This window comes from Piliocolobus tephrosceles, chromosome 5 (assembly GCF_002776525.5).
Source record: "Piliocolobus tephrosceles isolate RC106 chromosome 5, ASM277652v3, whole genome shotgun sequence".
NCBI classification, from domain to species: Eukaryota; Metazoa; Chordata; class Mammalia; order Primates; family Cercopithecidae; genus Piliocolobus; species Piliocolobus tephrosceles.
The window spans coordinates 87631497-87651705 of record NC_045438.1 but is presented as its reverse complement, the minus strand read 5'-3'; the positions used below and the strand labels follow the sequence as shown (position 1 = coordinate 87651705).

The following is a 20209-nucleotide window of genomic DNA, read 5'->3' as shown; positions in this document are numbered from 1 at the left end:
TCTAGATGATGGAATTGTGAGTGAATTTTTTCTTCTTTATATGTTCTATGCTTTCAAGGCTGATGGGGTAGGATGAAGAAACAGCTTCATCCAATGTGATTTTCTGTTTGCTGCTGGGATTCCATATTCAGATATTCATTAAGGAGTTTCCTTAAGAAACCTGTATCTTTACTGAGCTATAAGATTTGAATTCAATTTCTGAGCCATTATGAATTTATAGAACAAAGGTTCACAGAAAACTCTTAGGGAAATGCAGTGGTTGGCCTGCCTTGTGTTTAGGATGTGGGCAGTTTAATAAGACACATTCAGAATATTTGGTCAGCCCAAACACAGATTGTACTATATCTGGAAAGTGTGTTTGCTGCCACAAGAAGATTCGTTACTTTCTGGCAGCAACCAGCACTGTGGCCAAGATTTTTTTTTTTTTTAACCCTGCAGTTTTCCTTCTGTCTGTGAAAGAAATGCCTAGATAGCACATGATCATGCCGACCAGACACACTAAAGGAGGAAGCATGAGTGTGAGGAAAGGACAACAGGGAAAACAACCCTCACCATCACCTGGAGACACATGCAAATCTGCAATCTCAGGAAAATTCTCTTTCCAGAATTCCAGAAATTCTGGAAATTTCTCTTTGCTCTATGTAAAGGGAAGAATTTTAATGACCTGTTAGTGACTTCTGAAATCAACATAAAGGGTTGCAACAAGAAATTCTTTTAATAAATAAAAGTATAAAATAAAGTAGAAAATAAAATGTATATCTTGATGTGTGTAAAAACACAGAAGCAACATTTAATTATAATGGTTCTAGTGATCAGCACACTCTAAACAGATTTTTAGTGAATATAGAATATTTTTATTCTCATTTCTTTTGTATATTACCTGAGTAATATGTTCACTAATCCTCATTTAAAAAGGTATAATTGGCCAGGCATGGTGACTCACGCCTGTAATCCCAGCACTTTGGGAGGCTGAGGTAGGTGGATCACAAGGTCAAGAAATCGAGACCATCCTGGCCAACATGGTGCAACTCTTGTCTCTATTAAAACTACAAAAAATTAGCTGGGCATGGTGGCACGTGCATGTAATCCCAGCTACTTGGGAAGCTGAGGCAGGAGGATTGCTTGAACCCGGGAGGCAGAGGTTGCAGTGAGCCGAGATAGCACCACTGCACTCCAGTCTGAAGACAGAGTGAGATTCCATCTCAAAAAAAAAAGGGTATAATCTAAATCTAAATTTATGTTCTTGGAAGCACAATATCTCAGCAGGGTTGAAAAGTATCTTGCAGACATATGAACCCAGTAGATATTATTTTTCATAACTATATTAGGAAAAAAGAGTAGGCAAGATGGATTCTGAGGTCTGTTTATCGCCCTCCAATTAGAGATGCCTCCCTTCCCTGTTTGATATGCAGGGTTCTATGTGACATTACCTTAGATATATTTAAGTCTGAAAAAACTGACATTAATACTCCAATTTATAGATAGAAACCTAAGGTCTGCATAAGAGACTTCTGAATCCTAAAGGCTGAACCTGGAAGCTGGGTCCCCTGGCCCATGGCTCGTCCTCTCACCACCATATTCATGTGCATTCATTATGAATTCATATTTTGTGGGCAGGCATCATCACAGGGCCAGGCCCAGCAAAGGAAACTCAAAAAAGGGTCTCAGCCTATAGAAGCAGTTAATTAAGCCCCATCTGGTGTCTCATCAGTTAACGTACCTTTTAACATACTCTTTTAATATAACTATAAAACAGCAAATGACCAATCATGTCATAGCAACCATTAATGTTAACTCTGCTTTCCCCCTCCCTATTTCTTAATTAATTTATCTCATTAGAAAGTGATATTCACTTGATATTCTGGGGAGCAGGGGAGTTTAAGGGAGAATTCTTCCTCTTCTCCAAGCTAAGAAACAAAATGCCACTGGTAAGCAAACAACAAGGGACAAAACAATGACATTTATAAACTCCCAGGGAGAATTAGCATATCTTTTAGAAACAAATTTCTAAGTAGAAGAAAAACTGGAGAAAAGTTACTTTACATTAAACAAACAAAAATAAATGCATAGCCAATTTCAGAAGGTTGGACTGAGTTGTAATTAAAGAAACAAAGATTCATTTGGGTTTCTTTTTACTAGTCAATGAAAAGCAGGTTCTTGTTTTATAAGGACTGTTCTCTCTAGCAGATTTCTCCATATAGTTATAAATATTTTAAAGTTACTTTTCAAAATATCCTTACCATATTTCAAAAGAGACTTCAAGTGGGGTATATTGGAGTAGGATACATAAATGGCTGATGTATGTCTTGTCTGCATGTTAAGGAGCAACTATCAATAGTAATCTGAAGATTGCTCAAGAAAAATAATATGCATTCAGTATTATCTACAAGAATTTTGTGTATCCCTGGAATTTTTTAGATACGGAGAAACAAGCCTCAGTTCTTCTTTGTAGGATAGCATTAGATGCTTTTTAATGTCTCATGTGATCCTAGGTCCAGTCAAAGCACTGCAAGGATTTGATTCCTGCAATCATTTTGTGCTAAATGAATACAAGTCCCAGGTCTATATGGAGTTCTCAAGTCACTATGCTACACAGTTGCACAGATTTGGCAGAGTAAAAGTAGGAAGTGAGAAGAGAAACAAAAGCAATTTAGAAAGCAAGCTAGAAAATCACCTCTCATTTGAGTCTACAGCTTTACTAATTAGAGATCAGTGTTAACTTCTTTTGGAACTGGGGGCTCTGGGGTAGGCAAGGGTAAAGGGGATGAACTATTTGATTATTAACTATCAAACTTATAATCATGAATGCTCAATAAAATTTTGCTTATTTAATAGAGCAAATAGAACCAGGAGAACCACTGGTCTTATAAACAAGAAGACCACAATGATATGATGCCCATCTCCAAAACACAAATAATTCTATGTGATGTGCAATGTTCAGTGCTCTCTGATCTGTTCAGAAGGATTATTTTCTCTTGGGCTTAGCTAGTATTACAGTCACACAAGTCCATAAATACAAACTGCATTCACAGTACAGGCTAATACACATTTTTCTACTCTAAGGACACCTAGATTTGTGTCAAAAAAAAGCATAATATTGTATATTTCTCATCCGATGAGTCGAAAGAGCCTGAGATCTCACAGACAGGCAACTGTGTCTAGTCTTACAGGATAGCTCAATAAGAAAACACTCCCTGCTGACTGGAATTTTTCCAGATGACCTAAATTCACATGATGTAATAAGTCAATCAAAGGACCAATGAGAAACAGATAACAAAAACGTTGTTCCCTATATTTTTTGGTAACACCACGTACTGACTCACTTTAAATGGTAGGAGTCAAGGCTATAACAACGGATCACAAACTCCGTAGCAAGGTAGGCTTCTTTTTGTTTTACACATGATGCTGTATATAATGGACTCTTTACAGATAAGTACTTTTGAGTTCGTCAGTTCATTTGGTTCACCCTAAGTTCTCTGATTCCAATATATGCAACCCATTAGAAAATCAAGCCTCAGAGAGTGAAAATGACTTGCCCACAAACACAAATGTGTCATACTTCTAAGCAATTGGAAGGTCCTTCCACCAGGGAGACCTCCGCAATCTCCCCTATAACATGCTGCTTCCACACCTGATTCTCAAGGAGAAGCGAGAAAGAGTGAAGGCATCAGTATCACTGAGTCCTCAGCAGCTGGGAGTACAGGTCCTCCCACAGGCCCCACTGTCTGGCCAAGCTTCCTTCCAAAGCACCATAGCACCGTGGGTACAAATCCTTATGAGGCTTAAGGTACACCACTACCTGTTAAATGTCCTCTAATTTTTAATAAAAATGCTGATCTAAATGTTTTCCTTCAGATGGAAAATTCCAGAGGAATTGGCAAACATGTACATAATGGGAAGGAATTACCCTACTCAAGCATACTAACCCCTCTGCACATGGGTAGCTCAAGGAACAGTCTTGATTTGTATAAAAGCCAGCATAAAGCTGGCTATGGATTCACCAACGATCAGGCAGACATTAAGGTCTTCAAAACATTCAAAGATTAACTGTGGAGTGGTGGAACATTTCCACTCTCGAATTTCACCACTATTCCTCTCCAAATAATTCATGATATTTGAACAACTGAAAAGTCACTTTGGGGAAAACCTCAATGTCACATCATCTTATGTCTCATGTGCTCCTACATCCAGTCAAAGCACTGCAAAGATTTGATTCCTGCCATCATTTTGTGTTAAATTAATAAAGTCCCAGGTCTCCAAGGAATGCTCAAGTCACTATGCTGCACACTTGCACAGATTTGGCAGAGTAAAACTGGAACTGAGAAGGAAAAAAAAAAAAAAGCAATTTAGAAAGCAAGCTAGAAAATCACCTCTGATTTGAGTCTATAGCTTTACTAATTAGAGATCAGCGTTACTTCTTTTGGAATCGAGGGCTGAGGGTGGGCAGGGGCAGAGGGGATGAACCTCAATTATGTTTAAGGGTAGAGCGGTAAGTTCCCAAGACGTCAGTGCATCAGCAAAGGGACATTTGAATTAGAAAGTCCTACCATAACAATACTACTGTCTTCTTATACCCTGAACACAATCAACAACAGAATTAGAAACAAATTCCTAATATTTAATCTAGCCTCATTTAGGGTCATCAAGCTGAGTAAATAAACAGATTCTTTCTTCACAAAGCCTTTCTCATCTTTTCTGGCTGGAATACGGTGACACTGGCATCTGTACTTCTCTGAGCTGGCAGGATGATAATCTGTGTGCATGGCTTCTTCTCTCCCCACCTAGGCTAGAAACTCACAGAAAGCAGAGATCATGGCTTTTATCTTATTTTTTATTTTTTGAAGCAGAGTCTCACTCTGTCACCCAGGTTGGAGTGTAGTGGCATGATCTCAACTCACTACAACCTCTGCCTCCTGGGTTCAAGTGATTCTCCTGCCTCAGCCTCCCGAGTAGCTGGAACTACAGGCAAGCACCACCATGCCTGGCTAATTTTTGTATTTTTAGTTGAGACGGGGTTTCATCATGTTGGCCAGCCTGGTCTCAAATTCCTGACCTCAGGTGATCCGCCTGCCTCGGCCTCCCAAAGTGCTGGGATTACAGGCATGAGCCATCATGCCCAGGCCAAGCCACCGTGCCCAGCTTTGTATCTTTTACCACATTGGATAACATCTTCAGAAGTATGTTTTCTAAATGAATAACGGAAAAGAGCACTTTCCCTCCTACTTCTCCTCTAGTATCAAGCAATACGTATGTACATTTTTACCATTACCAAAGGCAATTCACTTGCTTCCAAATTGCACAGATACATCTCTCTCCCTGCTCCCCACGTTAATGTACCTCTATTTATTCAACTAGTACATTCTGCTACAACTTTAAAGGAAAAATTTCAGCAGTTACACAATATACATCTCTATGTTTTACCTATTTTCTGCTATGTTTTTTATTTCCTTAATAGTAAAATATTATAATTATTTCGGTTTAAGTAACTGAATTTCAATTTGTAATCTATTATTTTGTGTTTTAAACAAATGCTGTGTGACAGTTAATCTTATGTGTCTAATTGGCTATGCCACAGTACCCCGATATTTGGTCAAACACCAGTCTAGATGTTGCTGCCAAGGTATTTTTTAGATGAGATCAACATTTAAACCAGCAGACTTTGAGAAAAGTGGACTACCCTTCATAACGTGGGTAGGCTTCATTCAATCAGTTGAAGACCGTATGAGAAAACAGACTGAGATCCCCAGAGGAAGGGGCAATTCTATTACAAAACTACCTTCACACTCAAGCTGCAACATCATTTCTTCCCTAGGTCTCCAGTTGGCTGTGCAGATTTCGGACTTGTCAGGACCCAAATTTTCCTGATAAGTTCCTTTAAATAAATTGCTCTCTCTGTCTCTGTTTTTCTCTCTTTTTTTTTCTCTCTCTCTCTCTCCACACACACATACACATCCTATTTTCTGAAGAATGCTGTTTTAAATAAAGTCTACTGAAATCATAAAGTTAGTATCACACAGGTTGATAAATTACTAGATCTACATCTAATATTTGGTACATAAGATATTAAATAGAAAACCAGTAATTTGAACTGAAAGAATTAGAACTGTAAAATGACTATATTGATTTAAATTATTAAGAAGCTTATAACTTATACATGATGGCATATAGTTTTTATCACCACTTATCTCTTTAGAGCATATGTTCTTTAAACTGTATAACTCACGAGAAAAGGTAGTGTACTTAAGGTTTTGATAACAAGTAACGCTAAAGACATTAAGTCTAAGATGTTCTATTCCAAAAAGTCCTTCAGTGAATGTGCTGAGCATATTTCACAGTCAGCTGCCTCAGTGACACAGAAGAAACCAGTGTTATTTCACTGAATTCCTGTGAAAAATAATTGTTACAACTGTGTTAAACTGTAAAAATAAGGAATAAAAATAAGGAGAGTGAAGAAGTAATGCACTAAAATATAGGACATGAAGTTGGGTGCAGAAAAGAAATCTACTATGTTACTTTTTTATTTCTGTTTTAAGTCATAAAAGGCAACAATCAAGAAATAAAAACACTGGCAGTGTGAGATCTTACTAGTTACAGCTTAAAAATCCACCTACTACATTTGTATCACAGTGAAATTTATACTGGAATGTTTTCATTAAGGTCAATTTCTTAAGATACTGTTTGGCAACTTCCAAACCATATCCTGTCATCACTATATTACTAGTTTATGACAACTTGCATTTTGTTTTAAAAGATATTCTCATAAATATGCTATCTTTATATCACTCCTTTAAGAAATAAACAAGTTGGTATTTCTTTTATGTATGACATATTATTCGAAAGGCATTTTAATCCTGCCTTAATCAAAACTCTCTTAAATAACATAAACCTAATTTTAAAAATGCTGGCTTTGAAGAGAAATCAGCAAGTATCGAGTTACGTATTTTTTAACATAATAGTGTAGAAATCTTGCCTGGAAGAATACTGCATAAAAATTACTACGGTGTTAAAAATGAATGCATTATTGGAACTGCTGAACTTTGATTTATGTATCATGTTTCAGCAGTTTTAAGAATAAAAGGAATGACTGTTGCAACATTTTGACACATTAGATGTCATTACAAAACAACTGGAAACTTGCAGATGGAACATACAAACAGCATAAGCTTAGGCAATTACTGAGAAGCAATGAGTCTCTGCTGACAAAGAGCTAGATGTAGGCAGGACACAATAAATCATTATCCTTATTAACCCAACTCCAAAGTGTTCATATTCACAGTATAATAATTAACACCTCATGAGATTTCACACAAATATTTTGCCTAAGAACATCTCTGCTTCCAGTACTTTCATTCCAATAAAAATGCAGTATCTGGTTTTAACCTATTAAATGCCCCATAGGATAACTCAGGCAACAGGCACAGTCTACACAAATATAAACTTGATTTTGCACAGATTATGTACATACTAATCAATCAGGCAATGAACATTATGATCTTAGAAGCATCCATTTCCTTCAGTCAGGCACAGTGTAGATGTGGCTGTGCCATCTATAGATGCAATAGAGAGGCCATCTACTCACATGGCCTTGGTCATCCAGTTCATTGTTGGTGAGCTTCAGCTTGTCGAAGCTGATCACTTGTCTCATCCAAGTCTCCCCCGAGGCAGGCGAGTCTGGATGAATGTATACCCGGGGTGGCACAGGGGAATCAGCATTACCTGCCACCATCCACTTTGAGCTGTGGTAAACATACCTAGAAGGCAATGACCAGGTGTTCAGTATACTATTTGTACCTTGGAATGTCCAACTCAGTAGAATCAGACAAAATGTGTGCCTATTTTGTTTCAGGTTTAAAATAAACCAATTTCCTCTTTACACTAAAAATGAGATTTCAAGTGCTTTTCAAAACCTTTCTAAGGCAGCAGTGGCCTGCTGACAATTCAGACTAAGGGGCGTGTTAAGGGCTTCGTGAAAAATATGCACACTATCACCACCATAAATGCAAGTGTCTTCATTCTTATGAATGACACTTACTCACCCTTGACATTCCAACTCTGATATTTTCCATTTTTCTTCTGAATATTCCATCGACATGAAAAAACAAATAGCTTGTCAAGCTCACCTTTAAGTAAATCTCAAAAATACTTGAGAGTTACGTTTTAAAGTGTCCCACTTCCTTCAAGATCGCTTCCCATGTTAGACTATGTTCAGGCTTATAGAACAGACAGTAGAAAGGCAAGAGGAAATAGTCAGAAGTTCTAGAAACTTTTACTTTAATAGGAAAAAATGTTTTATCTGTTATCATTTGGTATTTTTTCCAATACTATGACACTATATATTGAGGTATATATTGCGGAAAAAGTATTTGGTTTAATTGGAACATTCTGTATTATCATAAAATGTAGGCCCTTATTCATCTCCTATATTTCTTTCCTGAGCCTTTTAAAAAAATTCTTTCAAATCATTTTCAAATATTACTAATCAAAAAATAAATCAAACTTTGAAAATAATGGTATATCTAATATTACTTTTCTAATTAGAAAATAAAACATCCTATTCTATTTCTTTACATGACAAATATATTGACTCAGTAAGAATAATACATTTAAATAACAATGCCTCAAGAAATATTAATATTTAACTATATTAAGATTACCATTTAATAATTTAAAATAAGCTAATTAAAAAACTAGAAACTAGGATAACAATGAAGAAAAAATTATAAAATTCTATACTTAGATATTTTCCTTCCATTTATGTTAAGATTAGCATACAATTTAAAGCTGCAATTTGCAAATAGTCTCAGAAAAGTCTACCTGTGTTATATACACGTTTCTTTTTATGAGAGTATAAAATATTTCAGAACGTCTCTGATGAGGCCCTTTGTTTCAATTATTTGTCACATATTTCATTTTGGGCTCAATACACCTTCTAGTCTTTCATTTCTTTTCTTGGGAAAAAAATATGTAATCATAAAATTAGGGATACTCTTTTAGAAATCTTCCTTTAGGCCAGGGACTGTGGCTCATGCCTGTAATCCCAACACTTTGGGAGGCTGAGGTAGGCGGATCATGATGAGTTCAGGAGTTCGAGACCAGCCTGGTCAACATCGTGAAACCCCGTCTCTACTAAATATACAAAATATTAGCCAGGCATGGTAGCAGGCGCCTGTGATCCCAGATATTGGGGAGGCTGAGGCAGGAGAATGGCTTGAACCTGGGAAGCAGAGGTTGCAGTAAGCCGAGATCACGCCATTGCACTCCAGCCTGGGCAATAGAGCAAGACTCCATCAAAAAAAAAAAAAAAGAAAGAAAGAAAGAAAGAAAGAAAGAAAGAAAGAAAGAAAGAAAGAAAGAAAGAAAGAGAGAAACCTTTTTCTTTTTCTTTTAATTGATATGATGTAATTTCAATAAGTTCCTAATTGTGGGCTTTTGTGAATATTAATTTTATATTCTAACAAGTGACAATAATTTTTAACTTGACCAAATACCACTCTAACATTAGAAAATGAGCCAAATTTTTTCCTAATATTGCTGAAAACATTGATAAATGAAATGAAAATCTTAGAAATTCAAGAAAAATTACACTGTGGAAATGAATTGAGTTACTGCCAAAACAAATAGAGTAATATGCTCTAGCAAAACCTTGGAAAAGTATGCAATTAGAATAGTCAAAACTCCACACCCACTGACAGAATAAAAGCTACAAGTTACACATTCTTTGTAAAACATTCTAAATACAAATAGTATAAATAAATTTCTTCTTGGGAAGCAATATAAGTGAAAACAAATTATGTCTTACAATTTGATCTTTTAAAACCTGGCATCATAATACTAATTTCTGAAATGTCTTTATTTCTATGATAGTAAATTTGAATCAATTAAGTAAAATAAACCAACCGAAATGTAGGGAAGACATTGGGAAAATAAATAGGAGACAAACTTAGAAGAGAAAGAATAATTATTAAGCTTATTAAGAATTACATTATCTTCCTCAGCACAAAACCCCATTTTAGAATATGGGTTTTGAATCAAGTATATTTAAAGAATGAACTTTAATGTTTTCTAGCTTCTGTCATGTGGTAGATCATTTTAGCAAAACTCCCTAATGATTTATTTGATTAAAATAATATAACTTATACACAAAACAAATAATTAGACTGTCTTTTTTATTACCCCTTTTTGTAGTATTCCACATGTCCATGGACTAATTAAAATCTGTGTACTTTTGATACCAGTAGGCTATTTCAAAAAAGCAGTTCCTTAAATTGCTGAAGGGATAAAAACCAAATCTGATTTTATTTAAAAACGTATTAAAAGCTCTGTCCCATACAACAACAACAACAAAAAGCGAGAAACGAAGACAAGCAAAATTTAAAACAGTATCTTCTAATCTTCCAAACACACAAAACTTCCTTATTTAAATGTTAATGTTTTAAATGCTTCACAAAAATATAAAGCATTGTCACTGAAAATTGCTGATTTGTTTTCTTGCAGAAAAAAAAAGAGTAACAACTGGTTTGAAACTGAAGAATATGTATATTTTCAAACTTTACTTGATCTTTACATAAATATGTTCTTTCAAAATCCAAATATTAAAAGTTTTTAAAGGTTACTATAACACAAACCAAAAAAACAACAGAAAGGAAAAAATTTATTACTAGTTTAGTGATGTCTTAATATCACATAAATTATACGATTTTTATTTTTCTTACTTGTAGAAAACCTTAAATAATTTTCTGAAATTAAAAAGCAGTCTACAAACATTGATGGTTTTGTATGTAACAAGATAAAGGAAATTTACATGACAAAAAGATCACAAAGAAATTATGACTTTCCATTTAATATAATTTATATCTATAAACATTACATAACATTTCCTCTCAAAATTCGAATTGAAATGTGTTAAGTCAATATAAAAGACACATTTAGTTTAGCAACACCGAATTATCCCCTTTTAAAAGTTCTCAATATTTGAAAACATTTCTATGTCTACTAAAAACAAAACAAAAATTAAGTTTCCACATTTGCTGCAAGAAAAGGCATCATCTGGGCTGCTGGCACCCATGGGCGTTAAAGTATGGATCTGGAAATTCTACAGACTTCTGGAAACAAAGATCACAGTCCTCACAGATCAAACAGTCACTAGCCTGCAAAATCCTAGCGTTTTTTTTTTTTTTTTTTTTTAATCATTCAGTATCTAATCACTGTACCTGTATCTTTTGTTGTCCACTGGTACAATATCCATGGCAATGTAATATTGCTGGTGAGGATCTAATCCAGTGATCTTCACTCTCATTGCTGGAAACATGCGCCTATTTAAAAAGGCGAAGAGAAAGAGGGTTTGGGGTTTCTGTTTGTGACTAAGGATGGTGACTGAACAAGCAAAGAAACCTCTTGGATCTTTATTTTTAATATGGATAAATTTATAGTATTCACTTTGCCAATGTAATTCAAGGAGTGGGGACATAGAACATATCAAAACTGATATTTTTAAATGCAATTTGTTACGCCCTGTGTACATGTGTTCTGTGTTTACTGAAATGTCAGTATAGCTAAAAGTAAAAGAATCTTACACTGAAGTAGTAATGGCGCAAAAGAAAGCATCTTAGTTTTTAAACAAAATCGATAAGCATATTTACTTTAGTAATACGACTAATAAAATGTAACAAATGGTAGAAATACAAAATGTGGATCTCTGAAAGTGATAAAATACATTATAATGTGAAATTTTTAAAGGGTTATAAAAAACCACAAGGAGCCAATGTGCCATGCTATAACCAAACAATATGTTCTTTATTGAGACAGGACTTCCTGTCTGCAGCATGGTAAAGGTGAAGTGCAAAAGTTGCTTTAAATTTGAAAGGTATAGTAAAACTTCTTTATTGAAAGCAGAAACTAAACACAATGTATATTTACCAAATCATTTCTTCCCCCGCCATACCATGAAAATGTTTTCTTACTTAACCACACTTACTCAAAACTTTGCTAATTAAAACTGATGAAAATTTGCATTTATCCTGGCTTCCCAAAGATGTGTATCAAAGGAGATGCTAGCGTAAATGCACCCATCGGTTTAAAAAGGCACAGCAGCAAAGAATACAACAGTAAATTAATGTATATAAAAAACAAATATAGCAGTTTGATTTTTTAAAAATCATCTAATGATTTACGTTTAAGTCCCTTCCAAGGAAATCTAATTTTTGTTAATTTAACCTTTTCACAGAAATTTTAGTAGTTATTTACCAAATTTTTTTCTATAACAACCATGAAAAACTACTTCCAGAAAAAAATAAAGTCTATTACTCCTAACTAGGTATGAGAACAATTTAATACGCTGGCTGTTTTAGTGTTATTTCAGTGCACCTGTAAGATAAAGAGTAAAGGTCTTTAACTACATCCTTTATAAGACAACTATTGCTTTGTGTTGGTGAAGACTGAATTTGGATCATTAATAAAAGCTCTGTGAAAATGTAGAAGGTAGCATATGGATTCAATAAAATATGTTTTTTTTTTTTGTAATTTCTAATAAGTTTGGATACTTTTTATGCTATCCAGGTTTTTACCATGTGTACTCCCTGAAAGAGTTGTGTGTGCTTTTTAAAGTTCCGTTTAAGGAAGTTTATTATTCATAGATTTCATTGCACTAAATAAACTGAAAACTTTAAAATGCAAATATTCATCTACCTACCTTAAATTAATGTGATCTGCCCAACAAATCCATTTATTTTATTAACCAATGGATGGGCGAATTTCACACTTTTTGAAAAACCGATGTAAGTTTTTATTAAAAAAAAATTGTAAGTATTCCTCAGCAAATTCAGGCTGTGTTGGATTCCATTTAGGACAAAAATAATAATAATAATAATAATAATAATAATAATAATAACCAGGTACTCTATAAACAGGATGCTTTTTAAAAATCAGGGTAATTATTCTTGCACCTATACATAATTAAACATGTATTGTGGGTGAGTCCAGTGACTTTTCCTCCTAGTCTAATATGAAATAGCAGGACAGATCATGTTATCAAATTGCCAGGATATCTTCTGATAAAGAACCAATCTGCCTGGGAGTTTCAAATCTGAAAAAGCAAATCATAGTTTACTGGAGTAAACTGCTGTTTAAAAATAAAAGAGAAAAGGAAAAACAAAAAAGAATTTGTTTCCTAGTTCCAGAACTGACAACTAGAGCCTAAATAAATACCTAGACAAGGGTAAATACGACCTCAACTTTATAACCACCCTGAACCCAGAACATCAACCGCGACAGCTGTGGCATCAGCGGCGACAGTAATTTTCTTCCCGGCATTCAACCAGAGGGCAGTTGGACTGTGCACTGACTGCACTCGTGGTGGGTAGCCAAAGCTAGCCTCCAAAGTGAACCACGGTCTGGGGCCTTATCCCGTTTGACCGAAAATGCTAACCAGAACCCCTGCGGAGCTGCAGTCCCTTCTTCCTGACTGAGCTAGAGGTGGGTGAAGACAGGGTCTGGGGTGGGGAGGGGCGTCCACGCCAGTTTGCCCTTTACCTGCCGGCCTTGGTGATGATCATCTCAGTGCCTATCTCATGAAAGCGCTTCCAGAGCTCGGCTCCCTGCAGATCCACCCGCGGGGCCTGCGGCGAGGGCAGAGGGGTCCCGGGCCGGGCCAGGGAGGGCGCCGGGGACCCCTTCGGGGAGCCTCCCGGTGACGCCAGAGGGGAAGCTCCCTGCTGGAAGCCGTCCTCACAGCTGCCTGGACAGCAAAGGACAGAGAGAGGGTACCGGTGAGGGAAACAGAGGGGAAGGCAGCCGCTGAGACGGGCCCACCAGGTGGCTGAGAAGGGGAAAATGACCGGGAGAAAAGGGGAAGTTTCGGTGCCATCGGATCCTCCTAAAGAACAAGCCAGTCGATAGACACCCACACTGTGCCTGTCGAAGGGGCGCATTCGGAGCTCCAGTGTGGCCTGCTTGGTCCCCGAGAGTCCCGAGCCTGGGAGAGGCGCGCGGGCAGCGTCCATCCCACCCGCTGGGCCTCCGCACTGTCAAGGCCCCAGCAGAAAAGGTTTCACGCCGCCGCCAGGGTCTGGGACGCTTGCCCGACGGAGTCAGAGGAGCTCCCGAGTCCAGAGTCCCCAGTACAAACTCCGATGTAACCTGCGCCTCTAAGCGCAAGCAGCAAAAGCGCCCGGACTCTGGTCCCAAGAGACTGGGCCTCCTTAAGCCATAGGCGTTTGCGGCGCCTCGTTTTGGGCCTCGTTATGGGCCGGGCAGGAGGCATCTTCTAAAAGGCTCTGCAGACCCCGCTTTCGCCAAACTCCCGACCGCCCTGCGCTTCCAGCCCAGCAGAGAACGTGTGAAAAGCAAGCCCGCGGTCGCTATCGGCCTTGGCAGAGAAATCAAGAGGAGAAGGGAAGGGAACCGCTCAACTACCCTCCGGGAAACCAAGTTTCCACATACGCCGCCCTCTTCCTGGTTTGCACAAACGGTTTAGGGCATTCGTTCCGGTTTCGGGGTGGGGTATGCCGTCGCTCCCCTCCTCCCCGCCCTGTGCTTTTAAAAGTTAGGAAAGAAAAAAGAGCACCCATTGGCTGGAACCCCAAGGGAGGCAGATGCAGGAAGCACACAGAGCTGCACCGCCAGACGCCGCAAACGGCCGCGGCCGAAGGCGCGGGTCGCCGAGTGGGCGGCGGCCGCCCGCGAGGCAAAGCTGGAAGCAGCATCTTAACTGTCTGGAGAGTGACCAGGTTGCGCGGCTAGCTTTGCGCCTGACACGGCCAATGCGCTAGCGGCTGAGTGGCCTTGGCCACGTAGGGACGCGGCGCACACGCACACCCACAGACTCGCAGAAGTTCAGGTTCGCGCCGGAGAGAAGTTAGGCAGAAAGGGGCCCACTCACCCGCGGCTCCGCGCTCCAGGTCTGCGCCACTCCGAGCCGGCCCAGACGCCGCCCCAGCAGGCAGCGGGAGCGCAGTGCCTTCGTCCCCCTCAGAAGGGCCCTTTTCGCCCACGCCGCCGCCGCGGCTGCAGCCTCCGTCGTCCACTGCCCCCGCTGCCTCTTCGGCGCCCAGTTTTCGCCGCTTCTTCTGAAGCTGTTGCTGCTTCTCGGCGCCGATCAGCGCCTCCACGGAGAAAGCGTGCGCCTTGAGGCTTAGCATGCTGCACGGCGAGCCCCTTCGCTTCTCGGCCATCCCCCCCGCCCCGCGCCCGCCCGCCCCTCTCTCATATACACTCACGCGGGCACACGCGCGCTCTCGCTCTTCCCCTACCAAAAACTAATAGGCTCTCGCGGCCTCCCGAGATCTGCCCCTTCCCCACCGCGGGCAAAAAAACAGATTTGGCGTTTCCTCTTTCTCGCTTGTGTTGGGATCCGAGGAACCGGCGACGCGCCGGCCAAGTCTCCTTCCCTGGGTCTCTCGCGTGCTCTCTCACTGATGCACTCCTTTGCTCCCACCCCTTCCACCTCCTCCTGCTGCTCCGAGGTCTGCCTCAACTGATGCGCCAGAGAGGACTAACATGGGTAAAAAACACTCTGTGGACACAAATTAGGGATTGTAATTGAAATTTGTTGCCTTGATCTGTCAGCACTTCCCGGCAGGAGAGCGGTGGGAAGAACTTGCTCATTAGTGTCAATAAAGCGGCGGGGGCGGAGCCCGGGACCCTGTCCATCACTCAGACGGCCGGCCAATCGGGAGGCGCCGACTCCGCGCAGCCCGCGCCCACTTCCTTACAAGGTAGCGAAAAACCAGGAGTGAAAAGCGCCGCCGTCTGGCTTGGATGTGCCAGCCCCACGCGCGCTGAACTCAATCTGTCTCTCTGACGTCCCTAGCTGACTCCAGCCCCGTAGTCTCCAGCTTTCCTCACCAGGACCTGGAAAGGCGGAAGCTCCCGGCTTTAAACTAGACGTTCAACAAGTTAGAATATCAAGAATTTTTCAAGATTCCGTAATTGCCGTCCCACTTCCGTGTCACTTAATGTTGCTACAACTCAGAATATGGGGAAGCTGGGAAGAATTCGCAGGCCCCTCCTTTCTCATTTAAACGTTCCTGCTTTTGGTAGCAGTCTACCAGATATGGCTTAGGCTTTTTAAAATTTTACTCCGTGATTTTTTTCTTGGGGGATACCAGGTTAAGAAATATGTAAATTCTTTAGGAGTGTAAAAGGTTACATTAATGCTCAATCCCTCATATAAATGTCAGAAAAAGCACGGCCTTTCCGCAGCCCCGCTTTTCTTTCAAAGAGTGGTAGTTATTTTAAAACGTAGGTCATGGAATTTTAATCCTGTATGTCTTTAACGATATGGACAACTTTAAAACCCCTTAAAACTTCGCAAAATGAAATAAGTAAAAAGACGCAATAAAATTCCCCATTTGAAAAACTTCTCTGTGATTTAACTAACTTTGTATTTGTCCTACTTTTGACAATTTATCATTGTTACGTCAGGCTTTTAAGGAGTCCACTGATATATTTAAAACAAATTTAATAAAATCAGTGATTTTTAATTAAATGACATCAAACATATATATGTACAATTTATTTTGTAGTTTCCACTCGACTTTTGTTAGGATTAACAAAACATATATATATGTTTGGTATAAATGGAGCAAATCTCTTGTGGAATAAAATTAAACATGCATATTATTCCATCTTTAGTATAAAATACACGGCAGGTCGGGTGCAGTGGCTCACGCCTGTATTCCCAGCACTTTGAGAGGCCGAGGCGGGCGGATCACGAGGTCAAGAGAGCGAGACCATCTTGGCCAACATGGTGAAACCCCGTCTCTACTAAATAAATAAATATATAAATAAATAAATACAAAAATTAGCTGGGCGTGGTGGTGCACACCTGTAGTCGCAGCTACTCAGGAGGCTGAGGCAGGAGAATCGCTTGAACTCGGGAGGCAGAGGTTTCAGTTAGCCGAGATCGCGCCACTGCACTCCAGCTTAGCGACAGAGCAAGACTCCGTGCCTGTGTCTCTTGATCTTCTCTCTCTCTCTCTCTCTCTCTCTCTCTATATATATATATATACACACACACACACACACATATATATATAATCCTTTGTCATATATATGACATCTCTCTATATATAATCCTTTGTCATATATATGACATATATATATATGACAAAGGATTTTTTTCCTCTCCTTCGTCTCCCTTGTTTAGTTCAATCTCCGCAACCGTTGGCTGCCCTTTTATCTCTGACTTCTCTGTAAGCTTTCAGTAGAGTAGTATTTGGGGGTAGATTCGCCACTGAGATTGATCCTTTTACTGTAGAAGAGAACACGCGGTCTCTGGAGGCCAGACACTACAGCAGGGGCAGGAGCCTGGCAGGCGATGAGCAGAGGCACGAGCAAGCCTCCCAGCCAAACCTGGCAGCCTTGAGGTCAAAAAAGATTTTGTCATATCCTTGCGGAGGAAGCTTCCTCTAGATGCCTGAGAAACAAACTCAATTGGGAGGAGCTGTTTTGCATTTACAAAATGAAGGCTTTGCGACCGGTTTAGAGCTGTCTGGTCCCTGGTGGTCTCCAAGCTCCGGGGTACCCTAGGCCGGTATTATATCCTTAAAAAGAAACGCAAATTCCATTTCTGAAACTTAGCCGAAGGCGGGCGCCGGCCGGGAGAGCTGAGAGGCCGCCTAGAGAGTTTGGGCCAGGACTGGGAGTGGGACAAGACGGGAGCTAACTTAGCAGGAGTAGACGCCCGAAGTTGCATTCAGCTAAGGTGCCCCGCCCCAATCCCAGGCTCTCCGGGACCCCAAGAAAGGAGGGACCCGGTGCTTCTCCGAGTGGTCCTTACAGCTTTAGAGACTCGTAGACGAGGCTGCCCAGGGGTGGAGTCTTCGGAGCCCTCGGGCCTGCTGGGGCTCAGCGACCAGGGTAGGGGGAGCCGGAGAAACTGTCAGGGACAAACACTGCTGATGCAAAGCCTATTCCGCAAAGAAGTTCTCCCTGTATATGTCCTGCAGCTCAAACTGATTTAGAAAAGGCTACACAGGCCTGCAAGGTGCTCTCAGGATCATACAGCCTCACGCCCTCCTCTTTTCCTCTGCCATTTATTTTTTTCTCCTTCACCCTTGGCAGCAGACCCCAGAAGGGGCGGGCACCCGGGGACTGGTGTCCACACAGCCGAAAGGCTGGAAAGGAGGGCTTCGTCGACATCCACGATGTTTCTAGAATGTGGCCCTTAGAAATAATTCAAGTGCGAGTAGGGCACTGAGGACTGGACAAGGCGTTTGCCCCCTAGTCCTGGTACTGGCTAAGGAGAATTATAGCAGTAGAGCCACACCGCTGCTCCCCGCCGCCTCCGACTTGCGTAAAGTTCGGCTCAGGCTACTGGATTGAGCAGGACCAGCTAACCCAGGTCCCAAGGGGCAGCCTGTCACAGACTGCAGCCCATTCCGGCCTTGGATTCTGGAGAAGGGGCGTTGAACCTCCCTTGGGCATGGGAGGGAAAGACATTCCGAGTTGACTGACGGGAGGAGTGGCAGCCTTGAGAGTGTCCACAGCAAAGCCTCTTCCTAGCAAGGCCTTTTACCAACAGCGTGGCACGCCCTTGCAAGGAGAGAGCCAAGCCCTTGCCCTTTGCAAGTCAAGAGAGCAAAGAAAGCGGGGACAGTCACGTAATCTCCCGGGAAATTTCGGCTATGTCCAGTCACGCGTGTGCACGTGTCTGTGTGTGCATGTGTGCGTGAGCCTGTGCACCTGCTCAAGTGTAAATGTGTCTGTTGGCAGTTGGGGTCTAAGTACCTGAGAGTGTGTGTCTTCTGTTGCTTTAGGAGATAAAATGTCTTTTCCCAGTATTGAGCTACATTGAGGAAACAAAACTGTCAGGCCTCTCTCAAGACCAACCGGATTCTATGTTAAATAAAAGTCAGCCAGAGGAGAATATTGTCAGAACGAATCAGTCTCAGGGACTTGGGGAGAGAGGGAAGGGCAAAAGATCCTTGAGCTCCCAGATCTGGAACAATGGTATAGGGTGAAATCCATGTCCTGCAACACTAACTGGTGGGAGGGGGCGTGCAGGGCCAGGAGATGGACTTTTATAAAGCACATCCGTTCTCTTCTTTATTTTTCTTGGTGCAGTTTAAAATTGGACAGTTCCGAAATAGTGGTTTGTTTTGTTTTGTTTTTTAAAAAAATTCTCTGTCGGCTTCCACTCTGCTTTTTAGCCTGGAGCCTGTTTACATAGCATTGACACACGGCCAGTTGTGTATAGTTTGCTATTTCATCTTACCTGATTTATAAGATACTTACATTTTATTTATAAACAATTGTTTCTTTTTAAGTTATAAATGTTAAAGCTCTATGAGTCTGGTCTTCATTCTTTCGAAAGACTTAATTTATTTTTTACACTTGACACTCGCTGTGTTTAACCCCTATATTTGATTTCTCAGACTTGATAAGGTAAGCCCTGATTCTGTTCAGACAAGAGTCTGTTCTTTGCCCCTGATCTCAGGGCACATCAAATGGTCCCCGAGTCTTCAAATAATCTGGACCCAGACTTCTTTGCCACGCATAGAGAAGTTTATTATTAGTAAAAGATTAAGTGAGCTAGAAGCAGAAATGGGAGGGAGAGTAGGGGTGGGCAAGGGCCAAATCCAGACACCAAGAGGGGTACTTATTTGGCCGCGTTCCTCTTTAGTTTAATCTGGGAAGGAGCCATAGCCTAATTGGGGACGTGAACTTCAGCCTCCGCTCTGAGTCACCAGGCAGCGCCGCACAAATGGGCTAGGGCTTCCCCTCTCCGCCATTCCTGTCCCTACTCTTTCCCACTCTCTTTCTTCTCTTTGCACATACTCTTCTCGCCTCTCCTTCTGATCTGGGTTAATGAAAATATTTTAACTTGTACAAGTTTATAAAGGCTATGGGAGTAAATTCAGGAGTCCCAGGGCTCAACGACTGCATTCTTACGGATTTCTCTGCCGGGTCTGCAGCTGCAGCTGTAAACCCAGGCCCCGTGAAGAAAGCGATCTGGAGCTGCAATTCCTCCCTGCTCACTCCTGTGGCTGACTGGCACACACCGACATCGCCTCCCCACTTGCTGGCGACTGTTTTCCATTCTTCACCCTGAACAATTCGTCCTCCTCAATTCCGATTAGCTGAGACTGAGGCCCTCTACAAAGGACCTATGCAGCACACGGAAGAACTCCACAGTTCTCAGGTAGAAGAATCAGAATCAGGTCTGAGCCCGCGGAGTTTCTCTTTAAGGGCTGATTTTTTTTTTTTTTTT

At 40.8% G+C, this 20209-nt stretch overlaps 1 protein-coding gene across 2 annotated transcripts in view; it reads right to left on the bottom strand.

Annotated features, from left to right (window-relative positions):
• Window positions 1-15592, bottom strand: part of TBX18 (T-box transcription factor 18) — a 30150-nt gene extending 14558 nt beyond the window's left edge. The window contains exons 1-4 of one of the 2 annotated variants that reach the window (XM_023205220.1): window positions 14876-15592; window positions 13528-13732; window positions 11211-11312; window positions 7580-7751 (exon numbers count right to left, since the gene is read on the bottom strand). In XM_023205220.1, coding sequence (XP_023060988.1) covers window positions 7580-7751; window positions 11211-11312; window positions 13528-13732; window positions 14876-15167 — 771 coding nt within the window. In that variant the 5' untranslated portion in view covers window positions 15168-15592. Of the gene's footprint in view, window positions 1-7579; window positions 7752-11210; window positions 11313-13527; window positions 13733-14409; window positions 14686-14875 lie in introns of those variants that run through there. The other variant, XM_023205221.2, reaches the window with a different exon arrangement.
• Window positions 15593-20209: the final 4617 nt, after the last annotated feature.